Source organism: Alligator sinensis, unplaced genomic scaffold, assembly GCF_000455745.1.
Source record: "Alligator sinensis unplaced genomic scaffold, ASM45574v1 scaffold492_1, whole genome shotgun sequence".
Lineage (NCBI taxonomy): Eukaryota > Metazoa > Chordata > Crocodylia > Alligatoridae > Alligator > Alligator sinensis.
The window spans coordinates 810,811-831,195 of record NW_005842186.1 but is presented as its reverse complement, the minus strand read 5'-3'; the positions used below and the strand labels follow the sequence as shown (position 1 = coordinate 831,195).

Genomic DNA, 20,385 nt, shown 5'->3' with positions numbered 1-20,385 from the left:
CTGGGGTCCAGCCATTCTGAAACTGATTTGTTCGTAAAAATGTAACGTAACAAAATATTGCAGTCTTATGAATAAGCAAGTTTCTAACTGGATGATTTCTTTCAGAATTAGGAGAGGGGAGGTTTCATCAAGCAACAGAGGTGGATCTGAATTTCATAACCTGGCTCAAACTCTGGTATGCTGAGATGCAACCCAGTAGCAAAGGGAGTGGATTTGGCTTTCTGTTATGTGGTGATCCTTCAGTCTTAATACCTCACTTGGACGCTCCCTCCACCCCACAACTAGTTTTCTCAGCCCTGCTTGACTCAGTTTGTCTGCAACCCTTACTTGAAGGAGGTACCACATTTTGATTGTGGGATCCACCCAAAAGCCTCATAAATGAGATCAGCTGCATGGCCAGCTCTGTTCCCCTCCTGCCTTCTCCACGGGGGGTGTCTCTCGTTCTACGCGCACGCGCGTGTGTGTATTATATTATTTTTGTCATTCTGTACGGTTTATTTAGCTGAATCTTTTGTTTAGCAAAACAGTTTAAAATTCCCTGAGCCTCAAAAAATGATGGTTAGGTAGTTGGACATTATTATTAGTTTCCACCTTTTCATGTTGATTTTATTATCAGTATTGATTTATTTAAATATATATATATTTATGTCCCTCCCACCCCATCCCCTCGTTTCCCTGCTCCAGTTGGTCCCATCACTCTGATTGTGCCCTCTCCTCAGTTTTTGCCTTTGATTTTCTGCTTGGCCGACACGTACGGCAGCACCGTCTGGGTGCTCTTGTCCGACACTGTCTGAGTGCTGCTGTTCCGCGTCAACTTGCGTTGCTGCGCGGCGCTGAGGTGAGGGGGGTGCCGGAGGGATGACGGGGGCACCTTGGAGGCAGGTCCTGCTGGTGGCTTGTGTCCTGCCTCGCTGGGCTCCTCCTGAACGTCCTCGGAGGGCGGTGGCCCGCTGTTGCCTTCCTCACTGCCACCGTCCTCATCATCGTCACAGCACAAGGCGTGGTAGAGCACCTTGTCACTGAAGCGGACGCGCTCCCTTGTGCCTGGTGTCCTCTGGGAGTGGGTTTTGTGGTTGGGGACAGAGCTGAAGGCCTCCTCGCTAGAGGAGTCAGGTGTCTCTACCCGGGGTCCGTTGGGGATCAGCACCCCACCGTTCATGAGTCTGTAGTCAGGCTGACGGCCCTGCTGCTGCTGCTGCTGCTGCTGCTGTTGCTCCGAGCCGTCCCCAGAGTCCGAGGGGGTGGACACCTCCACGAAGGAGCAGAACTCCCAGCTGTCAGAGAGGATGTCCGAGGTCATGAAATCCAGCTGCCCGAGGTCGAACGTGCCGCCCCCTTTCTCGCTGCTGGATGTGCTGCTCACGGTCGCGGTGGTCCAGTCATCCGGTTCAAGCTCAAACTCAAAATCAGAGGTCAGCTTGTCGATCTGGCTCACCACCTGTGAATGGAGGTGGAGAGAAGTCAGGAGAGAGCTGGGTGGGGCAGCTGCTCCTGCCCTTGCCCCTGCTGGAGAGGGAAAGGAGTCACCACTCACCATCACCACGGCAGGGGTAAAGAGCAGAGCAGGCAAGCAGACTAGCATAACTGAGCTGCGTCCCTGGGTAAGTCACCAGCTGCCCAGATTGAATCTGAAATTTTTGCATCTGAAAGCCTGAGTCTCTACTGCCTCAACTAAAAGATAGTCTCTCATATCCATCAGGCAACTCAAACCCCCTCAATGCTGCAGCCACTAGCAGGAGACAGTGAACTACACTGTAAAATTGTGGGTTACCATCACATTTCCTCCCTGCATGGGCTAAGTTCGCACAAGGCCACAAGTGACATGAGTTTGCTGGGTCTTTGCCTCATTTTGTAGTGGACGCGGGTAAGCCAAGCCAGCAAACACAAGAACCTACCTTTCCTTCCCAACCTCCCCTTCAGCAAACACCAGAACCAAACCCAAGCAATGTTTTCATTTAGGTTTTTGAAACCTTTTGGCTATTTTCTGTTGCCGTGGTTGGGTCCAAGAGTAACACATCCCATTCTCCAGCCCTGTGAGGCCTGTACTGGTAGAGAAGCTTTAATGCAAATAGCTGGGACCCTGCCAGGCTCCCCAAGGGTTTGGGCAGCTGCTCCTGCACCATCCTTCAAGAAAAATGGATTTGCATTACAGGACTCTGAATGGCTAGGCAGAAAGGAGTGACTCTGCTTAGGAGGAGACTCTGGGACTGGAGCAGCACATGGCATAGCAGCTCTTGGTGGGCTGCAGCAGCCTCTGTGTGGTGAAGGGAGCAGGGGCTGAGGCTCGCTCCCCAATGCCCCTAATTCCTAGGGTGGGGGAGGCCAGCGTGGCATGCCATGGTCACTGCATCAGCCTACAGGAACCTCACTTTTTGGTTCCTTGCCATAACACTTAGAAGATCAAGAATCTCGGCCTCTTCCTTCATACAGTGCTGCTGCCCAGCACAAAAGGTTAGGCTTCTGTGTATTGCACGGGACACACTTCTGTTTGCTGACAGAAGGACCCTACGTCAGTCTGAGGAGGTGGCTGTTGGCACACGTCTCTTCCCCTCTCCCTGTGAGTCTATTCTACTTCTCCACTCCTTTCTCCCTCTCCACCTCACTCTCTTCTGCTCTCTATTTCCTCCTGCATTCATTCGTCTACTTCCCTCTGGCTCCCCTCTCTCACTGTCTCTTCTCTGTCTCCTCTCTCTCTCACACCCTCCTGTGGCAGAAGAACAAAGCCGGAGGCATTCAGGCAGTTCATGCCAGGGACATGCTGCTGATTATGCTGAGACAAAGCCAGGGTCAATGCTGCGATGGAAAGGATGGATGAGAAAGCACATCGGCAAGGGGAGCAAAGCACATTATCTACCCAGAAGCAGAGTCATTTCCAAGTACACACAAAACAAGAGCACTCCAGAGACATGATACACCTCGCAGCCAGCCACTGGAGGTGGATGTGGGGAGAGGGTGCTGGGTTAGCAAAGACAAAGCCTGAATCTGCTGTATTCAAACACCTTGGGACTAATTCTCCTCTTATTCACACCACTCACTCCAGAAGGAAGGAGTGCAATGCCTTGCTCTGGGCTCATACTCATGAACCCTTCCTCCAAGTCAGTCCAGCTGTGAATGGACACCTGGTCACTGAGACTGGGGAGCCCAAGGCAGCTGGACATGAGGATTGCTACAGCACTCCTTGGTGCTCCAGTGCATCCATCTGCCTTTGATGCCCCAGCTTCAATGGCCAGGTGCCCATCTACAGCCTTCTGGAGCCACAGCAGAACATCTGAGCTGCCCTAACACCCCTGTGAACATTGTAGAAAACCTGGTCATCAATGGAGCTGTGGTGCTTTATAACCACTGAAGCTTATTTTCTCCTACATGGGGCCTGGAGGAATGTAAAATAAGGGTGGAGTAAGCCTCAGCTGGACACTCAACTGGTACAGACCTCCACTGACTCAGGCTCTGGGATCCCTTTAGTTTGCACCACATATGTGGTTCTGCTTTCAGATATAAAGGGAACCATCACCAGACTGCAGCTTCCTTTGGTGTGGAAGCCACAAGGGCACCAGTCAGGTCCTCTCTACACAGAGGGAGCACAGAGCCCACTTCACACCAATGCAGCCCACTGGTGCTGAGGCTCTTGCTGGTTTGGTTTCATCAGTGCAGCTGTTCTGGTGCGAAACACTCCTCATGTAGACAGGACCTCATCACAGACTGCACAGTGGTAAAACGAGAGTGATGCTGCAGCAGCTGGCGTGAGAAAGGGATTGATGGCAGCCAGGTCCAAGTGGAAAATGGGCAACACACTGGGGTGAGCCCCTAGTCCTGCAAAAAGTGCTCAGGGCTTATGCCTCATCCCCAACCCAGCCCCTCCAGCAGCACATCACTCTCTGGCCCTGGGAGGAGGCACTAAGTCAGCAGGCAGCGTGTCTTCACAGGACCACAGTCTATAAAGCCCAAAGATTTCCCTGAGACTTCCCATTCAACTCCTGCTTCCAGCCCAGTGGTGTTAGGTTAACACTATCCACATCCCAGCCTGCTCTAAACCCCATTCCTGATTTTGTTCTTCTATAAAAAAAAACAGCTTTTCAATCCCATGAAGATGCTCCTGGCCTGCCTTCCCACTGTCTGTTAGCCCGCTGGGGCTTGAGAAAGGCAAGGAGCCCCATAGGTACGACTATCACTGCCGCATCCCAGTAAAGCAGTACCTTTGAACAGTGCCTCCCCCACTGCAGTACTCAAAATACTTCACATACATGAGCTATTTCCCCCCTCAGCAACTTCCAGCACAGCTTGTCACTCCCTATTGCACTGCCAGGGAAACTGAGGCACATACAAGTGACTTTTCTGAGGTCAGAGGCAGCCTCACTCTCTTTGTTACCAGATACAGAATTCCTCTATATATAGCGCCCCTCCAAACATCAGTCCACCTTTCCTCCATGAGCATGACAAAACCCATCCCTCAGCTCACATGTCTCAACAGCTGATCTCAAAGGTCTTTTCTGAGTTGCAAAGTGTTATAAGCCTCATGATCGATGGAGAACCAGAGGCACAGACAGGGAGAATGGCTTGCCTCAGCTCACCAGCCATATTGGGATTGGACTGCTGGCCTCCTGTATGCTACTCTCACCTGGGACTCACAGGATCAAGCTACAGATTATGGTTTCAAAGGACCAATCCTGCAGCCCCTTCCTAGGCAGAACTTTCACTGTTCTTGCCTGCTTGAAGGTGACAATGCCAGCTGAGTTTGATGATTGGTGGTGATGACTAGTGAACTGCTGCCACACACAGTCAGAAGCAGGGTAACTTAGCCCAGGCAAAGCTCTGTGCTGCTGTGGCTAGACTACTACTGGCATCCAAGTTGGCTTGCTTGAAGGTAGCCCCAGTATCTCTGCACCAGGCTGCAATATAAGCAGCCCTTTGGACAGAGCATGAGGAGTAGGTGCAGCAGGCATTGTGGATTGGCTGCAGGAACAGGCAGAAGAAACACCGTACTGAGTGAGACAGCTCCCAGGACTAGAGGGGCAAAACCATGGGAAGGCAGTATAGTCTACAGCTACTGGGGGGTGAGTCAAAAGAACTTGGTTTTACTTCTGGGCCTACTGCGCAGCCTCACTTCACCTCCATAAGCCTCAGGCTGAATTTAGTGACTAGCTTTGACTGTGAAATAACCAAGGGGGAGAAAGGGGGTGACCTTTCATTTCAGCGTTTGACTCAGTTTGATTCCTTGTGACACGTGATGCAACTCTACTCCTTGTTTTGCAATGGCATTTTCAAGACCAAATTTTCTCCAATGTAATGAAGAAAATAAAAAGGTTAACCCCCCAGCCCGTTGTGTCAGTTGAGAGAAAGCATTTTGTTTCACCCACAGCAAAAGGAGTTTTCTAGGTCTTGTTTCAACAAGAAGAGAACAGACTATTTTTGTTCCAGGGCAGCTGCAACTAACACTTCCCTCAATCCCTCTTCCAGATTTCTAGTCTTGAAAAGTCCAGCTCTGCTTCAAAGGGTCAAATGCAAAGATAAAGTAACTGGCTCTGTGACATGACAGCTCCAGTATGGGAGTACAGGCTAACACACCTTGCACTCAGACAGTGGAGGTTGACACTTGCCAGCCACCCACACTGGTCACTGCCCCATGGGAAGGGAGGACTTCAATACTTACTAAGCCCCACAGTGGAAGAGTCACATAGGGTCTGGTACAGGCTCCAAAGCCAGCAAGCAGCCCAGACCCTCCAAATTCCTTGTTTCATGGAGGGCTTGTTTTTAGGTCCCCCTCACCAAAAGCAACAAGCCTGAATGCAAACGCTGGGTTGTATCTTTTGTTGCTGAGTATGGTCTAGCTGAGATCTGTCCTGAACTGCATGGCTAGGGGAGGTCTCCAGGACTGTGAGGGTGGGTCTAGTTGGGGGGGCACTGGAATAGACTTCAACAGAACAGTTTCAACCCTAGCTCTATTGCCAACCTGCAGGGTGATCCTAAGTGAGCTTCTGGATCTCTCCCACCTTGCCTTGTAATCTGTTTAAGGCAGAGACTGGGTGTCTCACTGACTGTGTATGCATCTGTGTACCAGGGGCCATGATGTTGGCTAGGATTACTAAACCTGTGGTTGCCTGTCTTTTCCATGCTGGGATCCACCCTCCAATCTAGCTGAGACCTAGCCAGAATCCTCCTTCCAATATGGAGAGAGCAGGACCCCTGCTCTGGGCACTTCCATCCTTCTCCCCTAGATGAAACTCCTGATATGGTTAGAGCCCTGACACAGTGTGCTAGGGCCCACCCTGAGACCACCCCCTTCTATTTTCCTTTGTGCCTCCCTACACCAGTGCCAGACTGCCTCCAAGCTGCCTTTACAGCCAGGGAGAATCAAAACTGTATCCTGGGAGACTTTCCACAATCTTCTACAATCAGCCAGGTTCCAGTGCAGGCTCCAATCCAGTTTTAATCCATCAAAGCATTGACTCCAGATTAACACCACAGAACTGACACCAGAATTTGGATTAGTACCTCACACACATATAAGGCTGGCCCATGTACTTAGTTGGACACTTCTTTACCCTCTGGAGGCAGATGGGTCTGTAGCACAGGGCAGCTGATCCTATAATGCAAGGTGCAGAGGTTCTTTGTAGGTGTCTTGCCTTCAATAACAGAGACGATCCTTTCTCTGGGAACTCTTTGGGGGCTATCTTGCACCTGGCCATGTAACCCAAGAGCATCACTGCTCCTCTTAGTGCAGAGTACGGAAAGTGCTCTTAATAGGGCAGTGTACAGACATAGAATAGCAAGAAGTAGGCACAGGGTAGCAAGAATAGCAATGCGGCAGTGGCTTTTTAGTCATTAATAAAACAGGCCTTTTAAAAATGAAAAATAAAGGACCATGATGTCCTGGTTCACATTAGGGCCAGAGATAAACCTGTGGGGCTGTATTTGGAAACTGCTTTGGGCAGAGGAATAAAGAGGCAAATTTGGAAGTGGTCAACCTTGCTATCTTCCTCAAAGTAAAACACTGGTGGAAGGTGTAGTCCATCATCCCCTTGTGGCTGTGCTATTACAGAACAGGAGTCTGCTACTGCTGCTAGATAAGAAACCACTTCTTGTAGCTTGAGCGGTAGTGGTCAGTGCAGCAGTGTCAAAGGCCCACCCTGCCGGTGACCCTGCACTATTAACCCACCACAGTGACTAGTTAGGAAATCCACAGAAAGTGCTCACAAGGGGCAATCAGCCTCAGAGAAGAGGAGGGTGTCCCTAAAATGGGATCCAGAACCAGAGCCCTGCTGACGTTCTAGCTATGGGGCAAGTGGCTTCTGCATTGTGCCTGCTGCTGTGAAATGCCTGCCCCTGATCCATCACTCCACGGGTACTCCTAGAGCTCTCATTAACATCAGAAACAGATTGAAGCAGAATCAGGCTCCAAACATCCTGCGATGCTGAAGCCCAGTGCAGCAGAAGGCAGGGGAGCAAGAAAGCTGAGGTTCCTGATCCCTTTCACATATCAGCCAGTGGAAGTTTGACCTTCACTACCCTACCCAATGCCCTTCTACCCCCTTTTCCATCCTCTTTTGTCCTCGTTTCTCCTCTCCTTTCCATCTCATCCTACCAGGCAGGCAGAGGGTGTAAAAGGATTATACCTCCTCCCCAGCTCTCAGAGGAAGGGTCTGGTTGCAATTCCCCTGCCCACAGATGTCCGAGGGATTTCATGGTACTGACTATGATAGAGCAGGGTCTGCTGTGTGCTGGTGGCCCCACCAGCTCTCCCTGGCCTCACCAGCTCACTGGCCCTACAGCCAAGCCAACACTACACAGGAAGAAGACACCACAAACCATGGGACTATGGCTTAGTGCCATCTCCCTGTGCGTGGAACATCTTGGCGCACACAGGTGGAGCATGCCTGTTGTGTCCCTGGCACGCTGGAGATAATGAAGGTGGGAAGGGGAAGTCTCCCATGATACAGTCTTGATGCTTGGTTGAGCATGGTCTTCTCTGGAGACCTGGGCCCAAACCCAGAAGAGGGCACCAGGAAGATGTGTTTGGTGGGTCTCACAACTAGTCCCAAGGGTATTCAGAGCCACAGGCTGGCACAGCTGACAGGCTGTGCTCAGGAGAGGCTCGGGAGTAGAAGGCAGGGGGCAAGGTATAGATCAGGCTGGAAGTGCATGAACAGGATTGTGTGAGACCCAAAGCTTGGGAGGGTGGAGGGGGCTGCAGGCCCAGCTGTGCTACAGTAGCAGGGCTGTGTAGAGACAGCTTGCTTAGCTCTGGCTTCGCTCTAGGCAGTGCTGATGGTCCCTCATTCTCATGGGGTAAAGCACCTACAAATCGACTGACCTAAACTAGGGCTGTTCCAGCTTCTCACCAGCCCTGCAGTGTGGGCTTGGCAATGGGTGGTCAGGACATTCACACACTGCTCTCCACCATGGTCTGCACATGTTGCACTACACAGGGTGGATTCAGGTGCTTTCAGCTACATCTATGAGGCCTTCCCACCCATCCTACTGTGGCTGCATCCCTGTTCCCACAAAGGGAGACCCAGCTGGGACCTGCAAGGTCTTGACTGTCCTTGGCTGGTGCTCAGAAAATACATGTCCTAAGAGGGCAAACGTGGCTGAGGGTGCCACCAGGACTCTGTGGTACCCAATGCTCTGCTCTTTGGCATCACCTTCCAGCCGATTTGGGGAAGAGCATTTCTATCCCTTCCAGAGTGCAGGGCCAGCACTAAATTGCATTCTCTTGGATCTCTGGGCATTGAGTTGTGTTAGAATAATTGATGCACACTTATGTCCTTACATGTTGGGCAAACTCCTGCCCTCGTCTAGTCCTGCCAATAGATTAGAATGATTCCTCTTTGGACTCAGCAGGCAGTGCCTCTCCATCAAATGGCCACACATTGTCCAGGGCCGGGGAGATGCCTGGAGAATTCATGGATCAGGAGCAAATTCAGACCTGTGCTATCACCTAAAATCAGAGGAATTGCAGCAGAGGGAAGTAGGGCCCAAGGGAAGCTTCTTCTGCTTCCTGCTTTCTTCCTCACCCCTCTCTTTGCCCTTGACCCATTAGCTCCAGTTCAATCCACTGCTCATTTCACTGGTGCATTTAGGCTGCAGTCAGGGTCTGGTATCAGGGACATCCAGCTGCAAAGCCAGATTTTAGCCCTAAGCAATCTGCCAATGAGAGTTCAGGGCCGAAGGGGCGGGCAGTGTGCAGGGGAATGGCTTTCTTCAGCAGTCTGAGAGGGAAAGGTGGGCTGGTAGTTCATTCATGAGGACTATTCATAGCCCTAAGACATGGCTTCTATGGAGTTCCCTGCTGTGCACTTGCTCACAGAGCTATTAGCAGCAGCCAGATCTTTCCCTTGCTGTGTAAGGAGTTCCACAAAGGGCCCCACGAAAGCACTCTGCCTAGCAGCAACATCCTTGAGCACGTATTTACTCCACAATCTGGGTATTGGGCTCGTGAAGAATTTGAAACATATCTCACCGCAGAGCATTACCCCTTCCTCATTTCCCTTGTGCAGATCTGATATACAACATTGTTAGACAGCTGCCATATTCTGCCCCGAGGGTGGCTGGGGTGATCCTGGTGGCATTTACTTGCAGTAAGCTTATTCTTTACATGGCCTGAACCTGCTCCCACTACTGCCTAAATGAACTGGCTGTTTCTTTATACCAGTGGTTTTCAACCTTTTTTTCATTTGCGGACTCCTAAAACACATTTTGAATGGAGGTACAGGTTCCTTTGAGGGAAGTAAGTGTGGGTATTCACATACTTTTCATTGATCACAGTCATCTTTTGCAGAGCCCTTAGAGACAGTCTGCAGAGCCCCAGGGGTCCACGAACCACAGGTTGAAAACCACTGGTTTATACAATACAATGGGACAAGACAGAGGTGCATCAGCAAAGCTGTGTGGAAACCAATACTGGGACAGCAGCAGGGCTACAGATGTTAGGATTGACGTACATTTTGAATGGGGCTGGCTTCTCCCTCAACTCCCTGAGCATGTACTTGGCCAGCTTTCCCCAGAGAGTGAACTGCCGGTGCTGTGGGGCAGACATGATACAAGATGCATTGGCTGAGAAGTTCCTCATACAACCTCCTTGTGCCTAGATTTGTTCTTTGTTAAAGGGGGCACCAAGACCCTGATGTCAACAACACAACTAACACAATTTAAGAAAGGCATATGAAATGGGTACAATTTCATAAATTAAGGCTGAAATTCTCAAAGACTCCTAGAGGATTTGGACAGTTAGCCCTTGATCCACACTGGCCACGTTTACACATGCCCCTGACTGCACAATTGGTACCGTGCAGTCATTTTGTACTTGCTTTAGCACTAAATGACTGTGCAGTACCCACCAATACTGGGCAGTCCTGGCATCACATGGGTCATTTTTTACCGTAATGCGCCGTAGCAACGAGTGTAGCTCATCACTACAGCAACATAGCACCTCCTGTAGATGTGCCCACTGTGACATAGGTGCCTATTTCCCACTGGAATCTATAGGAGTAAGGGACCTAAGTCTCTTTCAGGATCTGTGCCCTATGCTGTAATAGGATGCGGGGGTTCAGATCACTTGAGTAGCTCTGAAGACCTCAGACTAACTTATAACAAACACCTCCGGACAACGAACCTGTCTGCAATTCAGATAACTCCATGGCTTTATACTGAGCCAACATCTGTGGTCCTATGCCTCCTCACCCTCCTGTCACCCCTCACTCCTTTGTGCTTGGTCCATCATGAATGATGTACCTAGAGGGAAGTGATCTTCATTCCCGGCTGAGCTGAAGAATGCCCTACCACAGATTTCTTGTGTGGCCCTGGCCAAGTCACTTAGCCTTACAGTGCCTTGGTTTGCCATCTGTACAATGGAAATAGTAGCATAAGAGTATGCTAATGACTGTGGAGTACTTGGAAACTACAGTGATAGGAATTTTATGCAAAGGGGAGATGGGCTGGTCTGTTGTGCTCCGAGAGAAGAAGGTAAGGGCTCAGTAGGGGGAGCAGGTGAAGGAAAGGTGTCAGGAGTGAGATGGAAAGGAAGAAGGAACAAGGCTTGTGAAAAAACACGGGAGTCAAAGTGATTTAAATGAGAGCACAAGGGGCTGAGTATCTGGGCTGAATTCCCAGCTCAGTCTGAGCCCTCATGTGAGCTGGAGTCTACCTGTGTCCCAGTTCTGGCAATGCAGATCCATCTGATCCCCTGGTATTGTATTTTGTGGATTTTTTGTATTTTAACCAACCCTTTCCATCTCCCAGCTCTTGCTGATTTAGCCTAGAGGCTTCTTGGGGCAAGGACTGTTTCTTCCTTAGTGTTTGTGCAGTGCCTTGCACAACTGTTCCTCCAGGGAGAACAACCAGAGGCAAATGGTAGCGATGGCACATGCATGTTTTATCACATGGAGCTCAGGTACGAGGCTAAAGAGGGTAATAAATGGAACTAGACCGGACTAGAAAGGGGGCCTGGTCTCTGCAGCCACTTCAAGGTGCCCATTATCACAGTGATGGTGCCACAGCTGTGAGAGTGAGGGAAGGGGTGTCTCCATTGCTTGGGGCACTGAAAATTCACTGGAGAAAGCCCTTGAGAATGTCTGGTGAGGAAGAGGCTGGAAAGGTGAGGAAGAAGTGGGTTGGATGAACCAGTTTTTTCCCATCCCTGCCTTGTACGATCAAAGGTTTCCTTAGGAGAAGAGGGAGGGCAAGGTCTCCTTCAGCCTTGCCTGGCTCGGCTGCATACGAAAATAACCTGCCTGGCTCAGCTGCCCAGGGAAATGATAAATGTCATAAAACAGAGAGATGCAGCAAAGGAAAGGAAGATAGAAGCGTTGGCCAGGCTGGCTCCAGAGCTCAGGGCAGAGCCGCCAGCTCCCGGGGAGCGCTGTGCTGCAGGGCACTCCATTTCTGAGTGGTGTCCCCTGAGCCTTCCCCCTCCCCACACCCACTCGATTATGTTGGGGGCCTCCAGTATTCCCACAAGCCTGGGGCTGAAGGAGGGGGGTTTGCTCTGGTTGGAACGAGGCCTGAGGGATTTTGTCCATGGGACAGGAGCCTTCTCTGACCCACGGTCTTTGTACCGTAGGGCTGAGGCATGGGCACATCACAGGCACCTTCTGTGCTCAGAGCAAGGCCGTTGCTCTGAGCAAGCTGCTGAGCTGGAACTCGCTTGTATTTGATAGAAAACCCCAACTCCCAACCCTCTCCTCCTACAAGCAGTACCCAGCACGGCTGCCACAAGTGACACTCAGAGAAGGGCACCCCCTCCTCCTTGCCTGCCAGTGTGAAAGAGAGTGCACCCTCTTAGTTAAGCCGCTGAGGGTATGTCTATGCCAAAACCTTGGCACTCCTGGGCAGGGACACCCTTGAACCTGTCCTACCCACCCTCTCCAACCTGCCTGTCACAGCAACGAGGAGGCAATACCGCACTGGGGGTGGCAGCCCCCTGCTGCTCTCAAGTGCCTCGGAGACAGAGAGTAAGAGCAGTGGGGCGACAGCTTCCCATTGCCTGACTTCTGGGTTGGGCGAGGATGAATGGGAGCAGGTGGATGTGGTCATCCTTCTCAGGAGCACTGCAGAGGTGGCATAAGAATGTGCTGGGGGTATCCCACTACTCCCAGGCCGGCACCGCTTTGCTGAGTAGCTATAAGCCAGGCTGTGTGTGCAGCCCCTAGTGCCAGGGGAGCCCTGAGCCAACTTGGGTGCTGCCAGAGTAAGCTCCTCCTGTTTCCATCTACTTTCCCCCATAGGTGGTGTCTCAGGATTGTGTTTTGGGCTTGGCTCTGGCTTCAGATCGCTCACACTTGAGGCATTCTGTTATTTCTGCACAGCCATGCATGCATTTGTGTGTGTGTGTGTGTGTGTGTGTGTGTGTGGTATTTCTCTCTGACTCCTGTGTGGGAGGCAGAGCACGAAGTGAAAATTAAAATCAGCAGCATTTTTAAGTGCATGTTTTTGGCAGAGTTGCTGGATTTCCTTCCCTCCTTCACTGTTCTCTCCTCAGGGGGAATTGGCAGAGGGCCGAGTGTTAAGCATTGCCCGCACAGAGCACCTCTCTGCAGTGATGCGGTGGGTAAGCTCGGAGCCCCGCACACACCAGAGAATGTGCTGGTGTGGAGAGCCGGGAGCAGGCTGGGGAGAAGGGCCCCTGGATCTGGGACTCCAGGGAGCCCTTGAGTAGAGGCCACTCTCAGATGAGTGTGGTTGCCCTGCAGCCCTGTGCTCTGCTGTGGGGTGGAGAGCTCAATTTGAGGCCTTCCCCTGGCCTTGTGCAAAACTAGGGTATCCACCTGGCATGATTGGGACTTGGCTGGGCATCCAGAAGCTCACTTCTGAGCCCCGGGGGAAGAGGTTTTGCTTCAGGCTACAATGGGCATCCTGGTGCCCTCTACTGAGGACAACCACACATGGGTTATAGGGCTCAGACGCGATGCAGATTCTCAAACTTTTATACCGCCAGCTCAGGGAGGAAGCAGAACATGGGTTGAATGCCTGATACTGTTGTGAGTGCTGAACAGGGTAGCATAATGCATCTGGGAAGCCCCTGTTAGCTGTGCCGCTTACCCACTGCTTGTATCATGCTGCAAGTTCTGTAACACCCATTCTCTCATGGGTTTGGAGCACAGCCTTGTAGGACCAGGGTGATCTACCAGGCAGGTGCTGGGGCTTATGTCTAGCTTGGTTTCTATTCATCACCAGGAAATGAGGGTAGCCAGACCCTAGGCTTCTGTAGGGCCTTCTACCTGAGGCACAGGAAGTCCTTTCCAAACACGTATTTACAGTCCTGATTGCACTGATGGAAACACCTGTATCTCAGGACCTCCACACATCCGAAAAACACTCGGTAACAGTCTCTCAACCTGCTACCCTTAATTTGTCCGCTGGTTTTTCTTTCACGTGCGCTTGCACTGCATCAGTGGAACAACTAGGATGACAGCTGAGTGGTTCTATACTCGCTCCCTTTCTCTACTCTGTGCTTCCTTTAGGGCCTTATTCACCAGAGGAAAAATATACTCCCCTTTACCCAGCACAAATGTCATTCCTTTGCATCCCCACCATGCAAGCCATCCATGCGAATGCATCTCTCATGCTTTCCGTACCCAGCAAAGTCTCCCTTCCTGCTGCATGGGACCTCCTGTCAACAGGCAGCTTGTTTGCTGGTTAGATTCAAACAGGGAATCATAGGGTTTGAAGGCACGTTGGAGTCTTCTAGTCTACTCTCTTCCCTTGCAGAATTTGCTGTTCCTGAACCAAACTAGACACGTGCCTACCCAACCTCTACTTGAACGCCTCCAGGGAAGGGAGAGTCCACAGCTTCTCTAGGCAACTTCTTCCATAATCCTGCTCCAGTCACAGTCATGAGGCTTTTCAGGAAGGCCAACTAGGGAGGGCAGGTTTTGACCTTATAACCCTGGAAAGCAAAAGCTCTACTACTTAAGCTATTACCTCAAATCCACAATGGGGAAGTGTTGTTGTAAAAAGAGAAGGATAACAAGCATCATGCTTGGTAAGGAGGCTGGCTTCACCAGCACAGCTTGGCTATGGGGGCACCTTGCACTGTTGCTTGCTTGCTGAGGAAATATCCAGCCAAAACCTTCCCACGAACAACAGATCGACATTCCCATTCAGCACTCACATGACATGAGGCTGAGGATCTTTTATTCTACCTCCTTCCCCTCCACCGATCAGGACATCAAAGGACCTCTGAGTGTGACGAGGAGGATTGGCAGAAGAAAGCCTTCCACTTGGCTGTCACAGGGCCTCTGTGAAGCTGGAAGCACAGATCTCCCCAGATTGCATTGAAGTACCACGTTCCATAGCTAGCAATTGTAACACACTTGCATCCTCTGCAGACTGGGCACAGGGTGGGGAGTGTAGCACGCCTTAAACACCTTGTTACATCAACACCTGCCTTGGCCACCAAACTATGGCTAGAGCTCCTGAGCAGAGTGGCACACTTTAAGGCAGCAGTTCTTGACTTTGTACTACCACGACCCCGAGTGCTGGATGCCAGCAGCGGGGGACAGGGAGCTCGCACGTGGCAGCCACCGCTGCCATCCAGCACCCCATGCCGCCGCCACACACCACTTCCCCGCACCGCCGTGGTACCCCTTGGGAAGTTTGCAGCCCTCTTTTAAGTTGCTCGCAGTTTGTTAACCCCTATTTTAAAGTAAGCCCTCTAGCACAGACCTACCGAGACCATCTCCAGCACAAGGCCTGCAGGCAGCCCGGTGGTGGAATGTATTTTATCCCCTCGCCCTCCTGTCTTTTGAGCACTGATTCATGTTCCTGGCCCCCTCTCCTATCTCTAGTTGCTGTCCAGTCCTTACAAGATCAAATATGTGCTGGACATAAGCAGCTGATTAGGTCCTATCAGTCTGCCACCTTAACAAGGCACTTGCTTGGTTGAGCTGTGGGTTAGCAGAGGACACCAAGATGCCACCTGAGCCTAAAATCGATACTCAGTTTTGAGGTCCCATTTGAGTGTCTCCAGGTCAATACTACCCACCAGGCTCTGGCAGAATCCACTCGTCAGAGCCTGCTTCTTCTGGACTTTCCAGAGCCAGGCGTACCCCAAAATGAACTCCCCTGATACCAGGAAGATCTCAGGTCTCCCGAGAGTGTAAGTCAGAGAGCAATTCAACAGAAGCTGCCACACATACAGAATAACCACAGCAGAGGCCTCAGGAAAGGTGAAGAGGCTGGACGAACCTACAAAGGTGTGGGCCTGACGGCATCTGGACCGGTCTGCTAAACTGACCAATAATGCAGGGGGCTTACATGGTCGACAGCTCCACAGGAAAGAGGAACGTGGTGGGGGAACTGAGAAAATACCTGGCGGCTAAAGGAAAATCCTCCTGTACGTATTTAGGACACTGCCGCACAAACACTACAGAAACTGGAATCTAGGTGGGCAATCTCCCTGTGGATGGGAGTTTTCTTTCATGGGATTTTCTCACTCTCCCCTCCTTGGTACTGAGCAGCAGTGATGGATAGAATATTTTTGTTGAAATATTTTTTTTTCCCCAACCAAAAGTAGCTTTCCAACTGCAACAAAAGTTTTCATGGAAACTTTCTGATACAAAACAAATTTTCCTCTTTTTCTTTCCCTCAACTTCTCCCCTTCCCCCTTCTTTGTTCCTATTTTCTACTTTTTTAGTGGAAAAAAAGAGGGGGGCAACGAGTTTTCAAAACTTGTTGTTGTTTTACTGAATTTTTTAAAAAGGGGCACATTAAGGGAAGGTATCTAAGTGGACCTTTTTCTGTTGGGCTACAGATTTGTCATAGAAATTCTCTTATCAATTTTTAACCAGCCGTAATGAACAGAGCACTTGAATCTGCTATTTAATTGCAGGTTATGGGATCTCTGTACTGAGCAAAAGAAATGATCTAGTCAGCTGTGCTGTCTAGTACAAGGAGCACGATTCATCCTTGAGGCTTATACTTATTTTACTTCTTGTTTCTGCTGCTCCCATGACTACTGCAGCTCTCTTGGGGGAGGACGGGAGGAGGGGGAGCCGAGTCCTTATACTAAGCTCTCCCTTCCCCACTCATCACAAGGAGACTTTCTTTTTCCATCCCTTCAATGAGAACTTGCGACACCCTCCACTCACAACAGACTCAGGGAACTGTTACACGTTGCACTTAGCACATGTTGACTGAATTTAAAACACTAATGTACAAGCATTCAAGCAGGATAACACGTGCTAAGTGCTCTCGTATTGTAGCAAAGTTAATGCCTTTTTGAGTGAGGAGTATCTCCCAATCATATTAAGCAACATGCCTTATGTTAATGTGGGATTGCTCCACAGAAATAATATGACCAATTATGGTCCCAGGGCTGGGACCCACAATCCACTGATTGCGTGTCCCAGTCATAGGACTGCGTGGGCATCTCCAACTGGTTCAAGACTCCGGTGGGATACTAGGATCTATATTTAGATCGTAGTCAGCATTTAAGTACAACTGCTCAGAAAAGTTTCTAAGTTGTATTATTAATGTTTACCACGATCTTAATATAACATGTGCTAAATGTAACAACACGGTAGCCGTTTTGGTCTGAGATGAGAAGAAATGAAAAAATCTAGAACTCTTGGTTCCAAAATGATACTGAAATGATATCTTGAACTTTCCCTGAGCCTGATGAAGGGTGCATGAACCCGAAAGCTTGCAGAAAAGATTTTTTTTGGCAATTTCCCAGTTGGTTTAATAAAAGGTAACATTTTGGAACCAGGAGTTCTAGATTTCTTTTTGTCTGAGACCAACATGGCAACCACATACATCCCTGAAACATGGAAGATGCCGAATTTTAGCCGATTTTGGATTATAAACTTCACTGCTGAACAACTAGAAAGATTTCTACACCTCCCTGCCTGCCATCTGACACTAGCAGGGAAGAAATACTGCTGGATCTACACAACAAAGAGCACGCTCACAAAGAGACTCTCATGGACCCAGAGGGTCAGTTTTCCAGCTTCTGCTTCCTCTGCACAAAAATGAAGTTTATTTCCTACATATGAGGAATTTTACCATCTTGAACTTTCCCTGAGCCTGACGAAGGGCGCATGAGCCCAAAAGCTTGCAGAAAAAGATCCTTTTTTGGCAATTTCTCAGCTGGTCTAATAAAAGATATCATTTTGGAAGCAAGAGTTCTAGATTTTTGCATTTCTAAATGTAACAAGGTCCTCAGTCGTCTCGTATACACTTACCAGAGCCCCCTAACGGCTGGCAGCGTAGCTCTGTAGTACCCATTTCCACCGATTTGCTGGTACTAAGACAAGCCACTGCTGGCCCTCCACAGCCTCATAATAGCTATATTGTTTGCTGGTGGCTTTGTAGTTCTTGTGAAGACTACACTAAAAAAAACCCAACTAGTCATACTCCCACCTGGGCAGTCAGCTGTAGAAGAGCTAAAGTTGATTTAGGACCTTTAGCTTTCCTTGTCCTTTTTCTAACACTGGCAATTCCTCTGAAACCATATGCACGGAGGTACAATTAGACAAAGGAGAAAACAGCACTAGTTCTTTCCATGTCATACATCCTACTTTCAAGTGCTTAATTTCCATTTAACCTTTATTGTTTCTTTGGTGAAACAATCTCGGCAACCCTGACTGCTGAATGCAGCTGCCTTGCTAAGAGCACGCTGCCTGTATTAGAACTTTTGCCGGGAGTGAAACTTAAAGCTGAGGTTGCGAATTAACTTCAGTATCTGTTTCCTGCTCTCACTCATTTACAACCATTCCCAGGATTTTCCTTTGGGAATTAAATTGTCTAGTGTCAACCTGAGCCCAAAGGTGATGTCTCTATTATATCTCTGCAGGTGGTGGAAGATTTGAGCTAAGTCTCTTTAAATCTTTCTTCTTAATGAAACCGGATTTTTACCCAGTCCTGACTCAAAATACAAGTGACTCAATGACAATTTACTTGATGAAGGAGTGACTAAAAATCGCATGATTTGGCTCAGAATTTGCACTGGCTTTTCTACCTCAGCTGTGCAATCACAGAAGGTCAAAACTTATATATAGTAAATTTCTCCCACTCAGACAATCTCCCAAGGAAGATTGCCCCAACTTACATCAACAAACCCAAGGTTACATCTATGAAGAGATAAAGACTAGAGCGTTTTCTTCCATGACAGGAACAATCCCATTGCACTTGGAGAGTATGCTATGCTCTGGGATAGGTCAGAAAACATCTAACACAGCTTTGGTAAAGTGCCCCAAACCCAACATCTAAGCAATGGGGACACCATAGAAGAGACCTGAGTATATGAGCCAGTGCTGCTGTGAGGCTCCCTCTGAGCTCACTAGGCTGCTGGCTTGGAAACAAGGAGCCAGGGTGCGTGGGGCTTGTTTCTTGGCGGTCGTTCTGAGCTCTGCAGGAAGCTTTACAGATATAGTCTATATCACCAGTGTGCTCCTGCTTTGGGTAATGGAACCAAGCTCTTAGATACAGAGGCAATACCAAATTCAGAAACTTCTTATATAGCTGAGACAAGAGAAAGGGACAAAGACCAGGCTCAGATAGATGTGGAATAGATGCACCTGTGCTAAATGCATCTTAATGAGGAGTTATTCTGATTATTATTGTAATACTGAGATCATGTGTCAAGTTTAATACATTTACTGCAAACCCAAGGAGAGTTATTTGCCAAATGCCAATGGCTCGACCTTCATCTCCCAACAGTCTAGGAAGAACTCACATCCAACCACTTGTGCAAACATGCCGAGTTACCCAATATCCATAATTATATAACACACAGAGTATACATAAAACCATCTGCAGGACAATTACATGAATTTTACTTGCATTAATTAATCACTGCTGATGAACAGATGGAAGACTCCCTCAGAGCGCAAATCAGTTCAGATTAAGCAGGCAAAGAGCTTTCTCTACCCTACATGGACGATGAGAGCAACCCCCACCTGAGGGTAGACTAAAGGTTACCTGACCCTCTCCTAATGCTCTTCACCCCTGCTCTTCAGACCCTGCTCTTTGTCATTCCTGCCCCTCCACTCTGCTGGTTCTGTAAATCACACCCCCACGCCAGTCTTGGGTTCCCCCAACCATTCCTCTTGATGCTCTAGCATCCTGGCCTGTGGCCTCTTCCTTACATAGCTCTGCTGATAGCTCTCCACTATGATCCAATTGCCCCTTGATATCCCAGTCCTAGAAAGGCCCTTCTGGATTGCTCTGTTGGGGTTATGGTAGATTCCCCATCCCATTCCACTGCCTGGGCTCCCCCTGCCATTAGCCCACCCAACACCAGTGTGCTGTTTAGCATTAAATTGTTTTACTTCTTGAGGGAACCATCCCCTGGGTGCCCCCACCACACCAAACCCATCCTTTGCCTCCTAGCATGCTTCTTCCAACAGTTTCCAAATGGAGCTCAGATGGGCTCCTGCTTTGAGCTGGGGGTGGGATGAGATGACCTCCTGAGGTCCCTTCCAACCCTCATTTTCTATGGTTCTACGATAGTAACGGTGGGAGGCTGATCCCAAGTGTGCAATGGGGACGACTCTAACCCTGAAGGGAACAAGAGGGGAAGACTTGCTAAATCTGGCTGAACCCATGGCATGCATGACTTATATATGGGGGACCTACATAACTCACGGTGAGAGAAAGCAATATTTGTGGCTTTGCCGTGGCCCAAAGAGCCAATTTTGTGGACATTTCACAACAGCCCCACCGCTGATTGGCAGAGAGGACCCAGGGGGAAAAGGGATGAGGGGGCAGTCACCAACTTGATTGTTGCCTGCCCTTCATGCTGCCCCCCAACTGGCACCTTCCCTTCCCAGGCAGGCTGTGAGGCCGGGTCGCAGTGGCAGTGAGGACTGTTGGCTTGCACTGGAGAGCCAGCATTTTATTTTTATTAAGTTTTTTTTGGTTGATTTCCTGGGAAATTGTGACCAATGC

At 49.6% G+C, this 20,385-nt stretch overlaps 1 protein-coding gene across 1 annotated transcript in view; it reads right to left on the bottom strand.

Annotated features, from left to right (window-relative positions):
• Nucleotides 1-646: 646 nt before the first annotated feature.
• Nucleotides 647-20,385, bottom strand: part of INSYN1 (inhibitory synaptic factor 1) — a 71,866-nt gene continuing 52,127 nt past the window's right edge. Inside the window, exon 3 of the mRNA XM_006026264.3 lies at nucleotides 647-1,438. Within this exon, the coding sequence (XP_006026326.1) occupies nucleotides 716-1,438 (723 nt within the window). The 3' untranslated portion in view covers nucleotides 647-715. The remainder of the gene's footprint in view (nucleotides 1,439-20,385) is intronic.